The sequence below is a fragment of the Excalfactoria chinensis genome, chromosome 4 (assembly GCF_039878825.1).
Source record: "Excalfactoria chinensis isolate bCotChi1 chromosome 4, bCotChi1.hap2, whole genome shotgun sequence".
Classification (NCBI taxonomy): domain Eukaryota; kingdom Metazoa; phylum Chordata; class Aves; order Galliformes; family Phasianidae; genus Excalfactoria; species Excalfactoria chinensis.
The window spans coordinates 83691716-83705362 of NC_092828.1; the positions used below are offsets into that span (position 1 = coordinate 83691716).

General features: G+C 53.3%; 1 protein-coding gene across 1 annotated transcript; it reads right to left on the reverse strand.

Annotated features, from left to right (window-relative positions):
- Positions 1–2174: 2174 nt before the first annotated feature.
- Positions 2175–10141, reverse strand: FRMD7 (FERM domain containing 7). The gene is made up of 12 exons (XM_072336083.1): positions 10085–10141; positions 7610–7714; positions 7272–7314; positions 6116–6194; positions 5371–5468; positions 5171–5285; positions 4919–5066; positions 3850–3945; positions 3600–3763; positions 3449–3517; positions 3298–3373; positions 2175–3182 (listed from the first exon to the last, which is right to left on the reverse strand). Exons 1-12 carry the CDS (start codon positions 10139–10141, stop codon positions 2175–2177), a joined length of 2058 nt encoding a protein of 685 aa, XP_072192184.1.
- Between the last annotated feature and the right edge of the window lie 3506 nt (positions 10142–13647).

Sequence of the window (13647 nt, forward strand, 5' to 3'; positions counted from 1 at the left end):
TTCAGGCAAGAGCCATCTTGCTTGGTTAGTTTCTTAGTTGTCTCACTGTAGGTGGAGAAGAATTGATATTGAAGCATATATCTCTCTTGAAACACCAGTCTGATTCCTCTGATACTCTGCTGTATGGTAAGCACGTGGTATTGTGAAAGCTTGTTCTTGCACTCAATTGGATGTCTGTAGTTGGGTAGGAGAGTATATAGATTCTTAATGTGTTTGCACAAAGCTCAGTATTGGTTTAAAGCCTGATTTCTATCACACTGTTTCACGACTTAACACTGGAATAAAATGTTCTTCTTTGCGAAGTTGTCATGGTATGTATGCTGACTTGCCTCATTTCACATTATTCCAAGCAGCAAAGCTTGTTCCTCCTATACTGTGTGTGTTTTGATGTTTTATACTCTAATACATACACACACATAGTGCAGCTTACTTGCTTAATGAGTACATCTGCCTTTTCCTATGTACTGATGTCTTCCACCATCAGCAGTTCAAATCCTTGTGTCATCCCTTCCTACTCTGTGGTTTTTGTTGTGCTTTGTTTTCCTTTCACTAGTAAGGTGTGCTCAGTTGATATTCTTTCCTTTCCTTGGTGAACAGAGCTAAAAAGAGACACAGTACAGCTCCCACGGTTAAGGGTTTTCTTGGTTATCCCTTTGCATTTGTGCCACTGCTTACTGTGATTGTTCCTTTCTTTCAGTTGGTTCCAGGAAAGCTGGTTTATGTGATGGATTTAGTTTAAGATGTGAGTTTCTATCCCTTTCTCAGGGCTGCTCTGTTCCTCTGCCATTGCTGGCCAGCAAATAGAGTGGAAAGGCAAAAAAGGGAAAGGGAAGAAACGAGTCTTCAAGTTTACCTTTTCTCTTTCTAATAGAGCGGTCCCAAAGCAGCATGGAGGGTCCAGGTTGTTCACAGCTTCAGCCTGGAATAATCTAGAGCAAAAACAAACTGTGCTCCGCTATTGATCTAACACGTTTCTTTGGGCAGCTGACCAAGAATGTGGCTGTTTTCAGCAGCATTCATTGAGTCTTTGCAGTAGCTGAGACAATGAAGGCGCAGAGGGAACTCAGCCCAGCAGCTCCATGGAGCAGTGAGGGCTACCAGAGAGCTCTGAGGTTACAGAGGTAGCATCACCCTCCTGTTGGCAGAGTAGGTGACCTGTAGCTGTGAGGTCTTTTTATTACCACCAAATAGAAAAGGCCAGACATTTCTAGGAAGTACCTTTATTCCTTTTCTGAAAGCAGTGGATAAATCGTGGATCTCCCTCCTCCCACCCTCAGGCTGGTGGGAAGCTCCCTCCTTTATTTTTACCAGAGCTGGTATTCAAGTAGCAAACAGAGTTTACAGCAGCCTTCTTCAAGCCAGGGGTGAGCACCTGCTGCCCCTTCCTAAGGTTTTTGTCCCCACTTTGCTTGACTTTTGCTGTGGGGAGACCAGGAGCTTCCTCTATATGCATCTCACCTGTATTTGATCAGGGCAGTGATGGGCCTGAGCTGCTGCCAGAAACTGATAAACCTAAATAAAAAGAGACCTGAAAAAGTTGAGGCCATATGATGTAATTCATTACCCTGCTTTCAGCAGCTCGCTGTGGGAAGCTACCTAAATGATTTATGAGTATCTCCGTGATGCTTTTTAGGGAATGATAATGTGCACGGCTCTGAGCATTACAAGGAGCACCTTATGTGTGCAGCTGCTCTCAAGGGCTGGGAGCATCAGCGCATGGTGGGGTAGCAGACAAGCTCTTTGCTGGGGCATTAGCAGCTCCCTGACCATCCTGCTCCCCTCCAACGGGGCCTTTAAGTGAGCTGTCCTGGGGCTGGGAAAACAAGATGCTTATGAACTTCCATGGGCTGCCTTCTTTTCCTTCTCTCCCAGTGTATTGCTAACAACAGCAGTGGCCTTGCAAGGACTGGAGGTGGTGGTGGCTGTGGGGCTTTGGGAGAGCCCTTCTGCCCGGCATGGGAACAGCCTGGTGACAGCGATGTGGTGGCTTTCTCACGTGCCACAGGAGATGGGTACTTCTGGATGCCCTCGGCTATCTGATAACACATCCTCTACAGCTAACATCACTCGCACAACACAAGCCGACCACCTTGTTTCACAAACAGCAAGCAGGCCCGTGGTCCTTCAGCAGACTTGGCTCTGCCTGGCCTCTCCTTTTGGCAGGCACCAGGCACCTATGTGAAATACCTGGAAGTCCTCTCTTGGGCAGCGCTGGTAGCCAAGGACACCTCTTCATCCTCCTCCTCCTCCAGCTGCAGGCTGCCCGAGGACAGCCGCACGCGGGCCCTGGGTGCCCTCAGCACTCTGCCATACAGGGAGCAGTAGTCGGCAGCCAGGAGGTCGGAATCGGAGTCGCTGGACTCGGTGCTGCTGCCCACATAGCGCTCAGCAGCACGCCGCAGCCCTGGCACCGCACCCTGCTGGGCCAGCACGTTCTGCAGCGTGCCAACCTTCCGGCTGCTCAGGGCTGGGCACGGACCCAGAGGCCTGAACTCAGAGCTGTAGGGGAAGCGGATGGCCTTCATGTCCGACTGACTCCAGGAGCGCTTGGGAGGCTGCTCCTGAAGGCCGTAATCGAAGGAGCGAGCCGGCTGCCTTCTCTCCCCTTCTGGGCCCACCCCGGTGCCCACAGCCTCGTGCTGCAGTTCCCCCATCCAGGTGCTGCTGGGGCCCCACTTGCCCGTTTTTGTGGCTGTGGGGATGCACCCGCCGGCCGCTCCCCCCTCCTCCTCGCTGGGCACGTGGCACAGGGGCGGTGGTGGCCTGTCCGCATAGAAGAGGAGCTGAGGAGCCGGGGCGGGTGGCAGCGGAGGGCACGGCACGTCTGTGTACACCAGCGGCCTGGCGCTGACCTCCCGCATGTTGCCCACCGAGGGGCTTCTGCTGCTCCCAGTGAACTTGTGGTGGGGCCGGAAGGACGTCAAAGGGGTCCTGCTGCTAAAGGGGTCAGTGGGCTCCCATGCCCGCTCCAGCTCCAGCTGGGCATAGAGCAAGGGGAAGGTGGAGCTGCTCTTGGAGTGGGGCAGGAAGGTGGGGGCCACTTCAGGCTTGAAGCGCTCCAGCTCGGCAGCGAACATCATGGCTGTGGCAGACCCGCTGTCCAACGTGGGCTCGGAGGTGTGCACCCCGCTGGCAGTGCGGAAGGAGCCGCAGCTGCCATAGGCCAAGCGCAGCTCCTCCACCTGTGGGACAAGGGGTGTGTGGGTGCCCAGGGGCAAAGCGGGGCCCGCAGTAGGATGTAGAGCCAGGTGCTGGCTCTGCTTCCAGCTGCCCCACACCCACCCCATTGGGTCATACCTGCTTGGACACATCTGTCAGGAGGTCCGGAGAGGAGCGGCACTGCCTCTCATCATAGTGGGATGCGTAGTGCTTCCTGCAAGGCCAGAAGCATGGATGGGTGCATGACCTCCACCTTGGCCCTGCCACCACCCCCTTCCCCTCCCAGTACCTCTCGAAGGGTAAGCTTTTCATCTTTGCCTTCCTCCCATGCTCCAGCAGCTGCCTCTGCGTCCTCCCACTACAGCAGTGAGGATGGAAAGATGTGAGCAGTGCCCTCAGCCCAGCCCTGTGCACACCAGGGTTTTCCCCTGGGCCCTTACCTGTAGCGGAAACTCGAGCCCTTGCTGCACAGAAGGGCTTTGGGCTTTGACTTGGGCTCTTCAGACAGCCGAAAGAAGGCATGGTACTCCACACACGTCTTCCAGAACGCCTTGCAGGCATCCCTGCTCGCCATGGTGAACTCCAGCGTGTCCTTGCACAGAGCCTGTATGACAGGGGGCAAGCACACAGGCTGCAGGGCTCTGTTCAGCTGCCCACCCTCCCAGCCCTGAGCCCCAGCACAGCACTTACAGCAATGTTTGCATGGAGCTTGATGAGAAAATGCTTCCTCTTGAAACTCAGTTTGCGAATTTTGGACCAGTTGAATGTGTTAATCTTCGTATTGCCCTGCAAGGAACGACAGAAACGCAACTGGGAAAGAGCTGAGCTCGTGGGCTCCACATTGCCACTGTAGCTCTCAATGTCCCTCCCTGGCTCTAGTTAAGGGGTTCTGGAGGTTCTGGTGTTTGGTTCTGATCGATCAATTGCTTCCAAGAGTGGGAATTGAGAAACGCTGCCCACTAAAGCTGAAACTGCAGGAGTCTGAGAGAAAAACTCACAGAGGTCACAGCAGCATCCCACCCTTCCAGCCCACAGGGAAGGTGAGTTAATGCAGAATCTGCTCCTGAAAGAAGTGCTCAGCTCACCTCCATGCCCTTAATGCCTCCTCACCTTTATCATCATTACACATCGAGTTGGACACAGCCACGCAGCAGGAGCAGATTGAATGGTGCCGCTCCACGCTACAGCACCAATTCCCCTCTTGGCTTTCATGGAGAGCCCAGGCTGCCGTGAGCTCACAGATGCTCCAATCATGGCAGCACACAGGGGGTGTTTACAGCTCTCCATAGATCACCGGGTCTGGCAACACTAATTGCCAACTGCAGACCCACAGTTAGGATTTTTGTCTGTGCTGGCAAGACGTCCCCAGGTTGAAGTCAGTCGGTGTGGGAGGCGAGCGCTGTTTCACGCCGGCTGCGAGGAAGTCTGTATTTATTCTGCAGCTACACTGTGATTACGGCATTATGTAATTGCACAGACGTTAGAGGGCTATTTTTGCTGGAAGATTACACGGTGAGCGTGCGTGACGCAGCCGTGTAACCTGTGGTGCTTACACAGCCGTGCATGCTCTGACAAGGGCTCTGCATGGGCACGGATGGCAGCGTGCAGCCCGAGCTGGCAAAGCACAGAGGCTGAGCCTGGGGCTGTGCCCAGAGCAGCACCAAGGTCTGCTGGGGTGCGCCAGCTGGGTGGGACTGGGGAGGACTTGGAGCTGGCATGGGGAGAGATGAGGATAGGAGGGATAGGAGGTGGTGCTCACCCGCAGGACCAGCACCCCCATGTGCGTCACCGCCAGGTTGATCTGCGTCCCCTCGCCGTCGCTGGCAGGGTGTGGGCGAATCCCATACATCTCCAGCTTCCTGGCCACATCCAACAGCTGGGCATCCGACTCAGCCGGCGTCTTCCCCCTGGAGTCCCAAATACAGCGGGAGTTATTAAAAGGTTTTTGGATGCAGGCATGCCGGGGTACTGAGAAGCTATGGCACAGATGGAGGGGCAGAGCAGCCCTCACCTGTGCCGCCGGTGGTAGTGCATGATCTTGTTGTCCAGGTACTCCTGGTTGGGCAGGTACCTGTGCGTGGCCAGGTGCTGCTGGTCCGTCTCCTCATGGAAGTCACCCAGCTCGGCTGTAGGGGGACACAGGAAAAGCAGGGTTGGGGGCACCCTGTGCTGCACGGCTGAGACAATGCCCTGCAGCCCCGCTGCCCTTACACTGCAGCAGGTGGGAGACGAGCAGAGCAGCACTCTTGTCACTGCAGGGCAGCCTCGCCAGCGCCAGGTCCTTCTTGATCTGCAGGGTGAAGAGGTACCTGCGGGGGGGACAGGAGGTGCTCTGAGCATGGATCCTTCTATGGGACACAGAGCCAGGTGTCCCTGTGCCCCTCCTGGTGTTCACCTGCACCCCTGCCCAGAGGATGGAGGGCTGGAGGGGGGGGGCAGGGGTGGAGCCCCCCAAGGAGGATCCAGCTGGGCACACCCTGAGCTCATACAGCCATTAGTAGGTTTCAGAGCTAACATTCCTTTATGCTTCAGAGGGCATTCGCGTCTCTCGGGGCTAATGTTCTGCAGCAGCACTGCACTGGTTTTATTCTTAGTTCCTGTTTGCAATGCTTTCTGTGAAACATTAAGAGCTCGCCCTGTCGATTTCAAAGATGAAATTGAGGTTCTTCTTTCAGAACATGGCTCCAGGCAAGAGCCAGCCGACTCGGAGCTCAGCTGCTCACACGTTTGGCAGAGAGCACATTGCATGGCCACCGAGTGGATCTGGTATACAAACAGAGCATCAAGATATGCACTGAGGTTTGGTTTTGTCCAGCACGGGGCTCTGTCAGTACTTGGGATTAACGCTGCTAACAGACAAGTTGTGTTGGGTGACGGTAAGGAAATCAACACTTGCATAGCAACTGCAGAAACAAGGGGACGGGGCAGTAAGGGGAGCACAGAACGAACACGGTACCTCGTCAGCTCCTCTCGCAGGTGTCCGGGATCCACTGGGAAAAATTTCACCATAAATTTGAAAAGAACCTCCTTAGGATCTTAAAACACAACACCTTCATAAGTTTGCTTTCACGTGGCTCTGAAGAACATTCACAACTCTCTTCACACACCCCCTCTCCTTAACAGAGCGTGTTACTCTGCCCCTTACAGTCCTGGAGCAGACGCCCTCTGAGTTTTAGGGCTTCCATCCTGCCCAAACCCCACCACCACGGACAGAAATAAACAGGGAGCTGAACTCCTCAATAGCACTACAGAAAACATGACCCAGCAATACTTTAAATTGTTAAGTGTCAGGAAAGGGATTTCTGCACAGGTTCTTAAGGGAGCAATGCTCTGGGTGGTGCGGCTGCCATCGGGGCAGAATATTAAACCCTCAGCAAAATCCATGGGCTTTCCCTGGCCCTTTGAGCACTTGGGATGCAACAGCCTCAATGGAATCAATCCAGGCAGAGCTGTTTTGTGAGACAAGCGAGAGCAAGCAGCCAAACCCAAGGCAAAGCACATGGGAGATGGGAAGCCACTGCAGGACAGCTCCAGGGACTCCCTATAGGAACACAGGGTGATGCATGGCCCTATGCTTTTGACCACCTCCCAGCCATCATGGATTTGTGGCAAATCTCATTTGGTTCATTGTGAGAGGAGGAACAGGCTGAAGGAGGGGCTGTGTTAGCACTGCTCATGCATTCAGGTCAGGCTGCATAGCATCACCATGCAGCAGCGGGGCCTCGGGTCTGGGACGGAGTGGGGTCACTGTGTGCTGAATGCCTTACAGCCGGGCAGCAAATAGCTGCAGATGGGAATGGAGGGCATTCAGAAAGAGATTCCCACTGCTCTGCCAGCTCAGCGGTGTGCACACACAGCCAACCCTGCTCCTGTACCAAACTGTTGGGATATGAGCGGCTCAGACCTAAAACATGCAGCCAGCAGTTTGCAGAAGCATTTCTGCAAGGGTTCGCATATCTTTGCAAAGAACCCTGCCCAGCCTCACCCCACTGAGGGAGGGCAGCTAAATGCCAGAAAGCAGAGCTCCCACCCCCTAGCACAAGGAAGGAGCAGCATGCAGCACTGTCTGTCCCAGCAGTGCTTGAGAAGAACCTCATTCTGGCAATACTTACTTTTAATTTGCTTTGTTATGGGCTTCAGAGGCTCCAACCAGACCTGAAACAAGGCAACAAAGAGCTGGGTCAGCAAACAGCACAAGGGCAGCGGGAATGAAAGCAGCAGCACTGTGGTGGGATGCCATAAAGGCGTGCTGGCCAATGTGGGGCTACCCTGCATTGCAACAGGTGGCTATGGATAAACCTCATGAGCAAGCCTTGGCTGTCCCCAGGGCTTTGTCAGCCTGGCTGTGGCCTGCACCTCCCATTTTCAAGGTATTCCCATCTCCATTTTCCACCCAGTGCCCCAATGCAGGACGCTGCTGCCAGGCCATGGGCACAGAGCATGCACTCACGTGGTTCCCAGCCTGGCTGCAGAACTCCAGCCCAAAATATTCCTTCTCCGCCAGGTTGAGGTGGCTGCAGGTGAGGTTGAACAGCCCCTTCCCGCAGGACTTTTGCTGGTGAGCAAACACATGCAGAAGCGACAGGTTAGCAGTGCTGAAAGCAGTCGGGAATGGGTTTCAGGCAGGTAGGGAAGGAGTTCATCCCCTTCCTCTGAGATGGGCTGTGGGCTGCTTTGTTATCATGCCACAGGAAAAGCTTACTCAGTAAATGTCTTTGTTATATGGGATGGGACAGTTGCGGCTTTATGCCACTTATCTTGGCTCATGGAGGTCACTTCTCACCTTTCTTTAGGAGCTTGATAAACCAGGAGAGAACTCTTGGTCTCAGGACACCTGTTGCAGTCACTGCTGTTGGGATTGGAGCTGCAGACAGACACTACCTGGGTGCCCCACGGCTGGGCTGAATGAGCTGCAATTAGTGGTAATTAAGAGCACCAGACCCTGCAGAGATCCTGCACCCTGGGTCAGCGAAGTGCTAACTAAGTAGCTCCATCCTCTGACACAGGAGGCCAGAACGCACCAAAACTGAACTGGGGAAGACAACAAAAACCAGCAAAAACTCCGTTCCTGAGTTATTAACTTACTCGGGCAGAGCCACCCAGGAACACAGGCAGGTCGGTGCCTGCAGGGGCAGCTCAGAGATCCGGAGGGGGGCTGTTGTGGGTGGCTGAGGGCTCAGTAATGAGCACCTGTCACAGCTGCTTCCAGCTCGGCACTGTCAGCCTGCTGCAAAGCGATAGCCTAATAACAGCATTGGCTCCGCAGCACGCCCGGTTCCCCTCGAAATTACAAGATCACAAGGGTAATTAAAAGCAATTATAATGCTTGATTCCTAAGCTAGAATTTTCCAGCATGAAAGGCTTTGGCCCTCGTCAGGCTTGTGGGGAAGATGGGCACGTCCCAGCGGGTTGTTCCCCACCTGCGTGTGGGCAGCGAGCTGCTGGCTGGGCTGGGTGCACACAGCTGCTGCACCCCACGTCCCTAAATGTGCCCTCGGTGCTGCCTGTGGGGCTGCTGCAGGGCCCGGCGGTGGGGGTGGTACAAAGGAGGGGCTGTGCTCGCCCTCCCTCACCACGCTGCAAGCAGCAGAGCAGCCCAGTGCCCTCCCAGTGCCACGCACCCGCTCACTGATGCCTTCCCCTGCCCCGGAGCGCTGTGTTATGCTGATTTCTAACCAGCTCTGCTGTGTTTTGTCTCTGCTGTCCTTCTCTTCCCATTATACTCAAGTGCTCTCCATTGGAAAAAAAAAAAGCTTTCCAAACTCGGGAAGGATGAGTCTCTTGAAATGTGTGCTCAAGCCTTAGCCCAAAGCCGTCCATTTCTAATGGAGAAGTCTCTAATTCAGCTCTCATTTATCTGAACCACACAGCGTGAAACGCTCAGTGCCCCAAAGGGATTTCCAGGACCCTTCCACACTAAAAAAGGAAACGGCTCCGAGTCCCTCTAATGGAACCTATTTGCTGCACTGTAGCGTGCAGAGGCACAGGGCTGTGTTTTGAGCAAAGAAGAGAGCAGAGTAAAATGCAGCAATATTGTAACAGCAGCATCTTTTCCAATGGTCTCTCGCTGTGCCCCGATCTAATCAATCCGAATCCCCTGCAAACATCCATAAACGACCGCATTTAAAGCAAACTCAGCTCTAAAATGCATCAAAGAAACCGAATCAGGCGACCTCCGTGTGGTTCCAATGATGGAATTACTTTGCAACCCTCTTTGTGCAGAACTGCTGTCACAAAGCAGCTGAACGGCACATCAAGTCTATGAGGAGAACAAAAGTGCCTCTGAACCACAACGGAGCATGAAAGAAAGGAATTTTGCATTAAACGCAGCAGTCCCATAACAGACACAGGGAAAGGTTAGAACAGATTCACTTGGGTTCTTTCATTCAATCAGCTGCTGTGGTTAACAACAGCTCAGTGCCACTTCTAGCATACAGACAGGGCATCGGGCACAGCTGCTTTCAGTCACCCACACACACACACACACACACACACACACACACCAATCTAACACCTCTGATATCAATGTCAGACATTTACATCGTATCCCAGCAGTCGATATTCAGAGCTGGTATTCATTACATGTGTATTATCATTGACAGTGTGCTTTGGGACACTGCCATGTAAAAACAAGAGACAGTCAGCTTGTTGCTCTGCTGTTCCCCAAACCACACACACTCCTTTCTCACCCCGATGCCCAAGGAGAGATGCACACAGACGTTTCTCACCACGGGCCGTGTGGTTCAAGCTGCTGTTTTCATGCTGTTCTCGGGCTTATTTTCGCTTGTTGGATGCTAACACGGCAGCCAGACAAACAAGAGCACCCCACCCCTGCCCACAGCATCACCTCACCTTCCCCAGCATCCAAAGGATAACACCAGATAAGCAAAAGCCATTCCTCTTTCTCTATAAGATGCCCACTTACGTCCACCACAAAGATCTTCTGGGAGTCATCCAGGAACTGGACCTTCAGATGCAGCATCCTGGAGCCGGGCGGGCACAGAGCCCTATTGCTGCAAGCGGCGTGCAGGGCAGACAGCCACCTCTGCTGGCTCACAATGCATCCTCCCCACAGCTGGGTGCAGGGCTGCACACACAGATGGGCAGGGGAGGCTGCAGCATGGAATGCCTGAGAGTGGGCTGAACGGCATCGCTGTGCTGAAGGATGCTTCCCCCTGTGAACGGTGCTTCTCGTGCTATGGGAGAAGGCTGAGCACTGACGCGGTGCCGTGTGCGCTGATGGGGCTGGCACAGAGGTTGATTTTACAGATGCTGATGAGAAAAGGGAGGGCAAAGGGAGGGCAGGAGTCACACAGCGGGGTCAGGAGAAAGGGCAGAGGGGTTCTGCTGCAAAGGTGGCTCAGCAGCACTGTGCTGTGCTCTGCTGCACTGCAAGGAACCAGCCGGCCAGCAGCCACGGAGGGGTTCATCCAAACCCCAAAATGCTTTGTGCTGAACCAAACCCTGTAGGAGTCCTTCTTGGGGATGCAGAGCAGAGCTCGGGGCTTATCCCCGATACCATCTGAAGGCTATGGGTTGTGTCCCAGTCACATGAGCCATGACCCTATAACTGTGAGGCAGGGAAATAACTGAGGCAGGAGGTCTGGTCCCCTCCTGCTGCTGCGTGTGAGCACAGCCATCTCCTGCCAGCAAGGACCTTCCCAGCTCCAGGGAAGGATTCTTAGACTGCCAGTTCCTGGATTGCTGCTGGTGGCCGCTGGGGACCCATGTGGGCAGGGGAAGAAAGAGGAAGCAAAAGGAAAGGCTTTCCTCCAGGCCAACTAACTCAGCAGGCAGCTGCCAGCGAGTGCTGTTATGCATAAACACCTCATCAATTTGCTGTTGAGAAACGATGGTCCAGTCGTCTGACAGGGCTGAAAAGCACCAGCAACTGGCCCTGACTAAGAGAAGCTCCTCAACTCTTTAACAAGGACAGTTCATTTCTCATCGATTCCACGAGTCGTTTTGGTTTGAGCACATCTCAATCGACTCAGCCAAAAGTTCGGCCCTTCCTGAAGCTTCTGACCCAGAACCACCTCATTCATTGAATACAATAATGATGCGTTTGCGTTTCCACCACACTTTGCTTGCTCAGCATCAGCAAAAAACAGTTTGATATCGGTGAGCTTATTGCTCAGCAGTCATTGCTGGGCAATCCAAGCAGTCACATCGTTAGTTCTGTGCTATTTCGGGTGCGGGATCAGGCTGCTATGAGCCACCGGAGCTTCGCCACCAGATGGTGACGTTGCAGCAACTCTTCTCTCTCCGGTTTGCCCCAATCCGCCCCCAAAGGCGCCGTGCTGAGCATAAGGGAGAACTGCACAGTTCTCAGCACGGCACGTCACCTGGAGGAACGACAACCCCTCATCTCCCGCAGAAAGGCTCCCACTGTCACCTACCATCCCAGATGGCTGATGCAGAAGTTAACTGCAAACACAAAACACCCCGGGAGCGCTTACTGAGATACACTGCGACCGCCCCACTGAAGTCCTGAAATACCGATTCCTCTCCTCTTACCTTTTGTTCCCTATCCCTACAGAGCTGTGCTTGCAGCCAGGCTCCCTCTCGTGGCTGTGACTGACACGAAGATGGTGAAGGTGGCAATAAGGCTTAAATCAGAATCGATGGAGTTGGAAGGGACCCTTAAAGGCCATCCGGTCCAACTCCCTGCACTGAGCAGGGGCACCCACAGCTCCATGCAGATGATGTCTAAGCAACCTGAATAGCCCAACTCTTCTATTATTCAGAATTATCTCATTTTGAATGTGACGGTTGTGCTCCGTGATGTTCAATTCTGACAGATCGCTTCCAAGGCACAAGAAAGCAATTTATACAGAAAAAGCAAAGGCTCGTGAATCTCTCAAGCCAAAGGAGCACAGACACCCCTATAGACTCAGGCACTGTTGGGCATTCAGTTATTTCTATAGGGGGATGCAGCTCCCTATATCTTATGTAACAGCAGAAAAACCCCAGGACTTGGCTAGACTGTCCTCAGTTTGCATCAAGCACGAACTCTTCCAGGCCCACCCACACAGCCCCACCCCAGCAAGGCAAAGCAATGCAGGTTTACCTCCAGTCAGTACTTGTGTAAGGTCACAGTGCCCAGGCTCTGTCCTCAGTTGTGCTGTCAGATGAACCCATGGATCTCTTCCATCCGGCTCTCCAAGCCACATGCAGAGCTTTCCCACCTTCTGCTCCAAGGCAAAAAAACATCAGATCCCAGCTAGGAGCTCAGATTGGTGTCACCGTACAGGTATTAAACTGCAGAAACCTGAATGGCAGCTGGGCAGCGCCTGCTCTCTGCTCTGGTTGAAGAGTTATGAGACCATAAGCAGCAGCAAGTGCTCAGTGGGGAACTGAAGGCTCTGCTGAGCATCATCAAGAAGGATCCTAAGGCTGATGCTGAGGAAGCTATCAAATTGACTCTCTGACAGTGGAAGAAGAGAATGAGTGCTAGAAGAGAGGATGGACTTCTAAGGAGCTATATTGCTTCCTTTCATGACAGATGTGGTTTCCCTCTAGGCTCGAGACAATCACCTCTGGTTGAGTAAGGCTTGATTACATCTAGGCAAAGCAACACGTGTTGTCAAGGATCCTCCGGGCTAAGGGATCAGACCCACCTCACCGCACAGACCTTGACCCTGCGTTTTGGTAATGCCTTCCTCCCTGGTAGCCTCTCATCTACTGCTTTCTTCCCTTTAAAGACCCTTATTAGCTTTATCAAGGCCCACCAAATTCCAAGTATGCAGCTCAATTCAGAGCTGAACTTGAGTGAACGTCGTTCTTTACAGCAGGAAGGAGAAGACAGCAGAGCAGCGTCCATCTGAAGCTGGGAGCTTGCTGTTTTGTAGCAATCCAAGGCAACCCCCACCACACGGTTCCTCTCCCAGGGCCTTCCAGCAGAGCTGAGAAACAGCTGACATCATTAGAACTCTTATTTGGAGAGGTAACTCCAAATGGAGAGTTACCTTCGGAGGTGGCTCCAAAAGGACTGCGAGGTGCTTCCAAACACAGCCCGACCGCAGGGAAAAACCCTGAAGCTAAAATCTTTCTTCAAACCCATTTGAAAGCTAGGTTTGCATTTCTGAGCTGAAACACAGTGCATTTGGTAAGTACCTGCTAATTGCTGGGACATACAATGGAAACCAGTGCCAGGATCAGGATGGTGACTGAGGAACACGGGGCCTCAAGGGACTGGGAGAGACCTGGCAACAGTGACCCGGCACAGTGTTAGGATGAATCCCAGGCTGACAATGATCCTGCCCGTCAGTTCCCAAAAGGACAAGCAGCCCTTAAGGAAGGTCACAAACACCAAGGAGCACAGACATGGCACATTAAAAGCACGCACGTCCCTTCAGTGAGGATTAGCTCAGGTTCCTGCAACACAAGAGTCCCTCCCCCACCAATTATTGCAGTTGGCACCGGATTTTTGCAGGGATGGAAGAGAACTTTGAGAGAGAACCAGAGGCAATTTTCCAACGTTGATTC

Coding starts and splice junctions, on each gene's coding strand:
- FRMD7 (XM_072336083.1), bottom strand. CDS start 10,141: ATGCTGCATCTGAAGGTCCAGTTCCTGGATGACTCCCAGAAGATCTTT. Junction 3,946..4,918: donor TGGGGGTGCTGGTCCTGCGG/GTGAGCACCACC, acceptor CGTTCCTTGCAG/GGCAATACGAAGATTAACAC. Junction 3,374..3,448: donor AAAAGCTTACCCTTCGAGAG/GTACTGGGAGGG, acceptor CTGGCCTTGCAG/GAAGCACTACGCATCCCACT.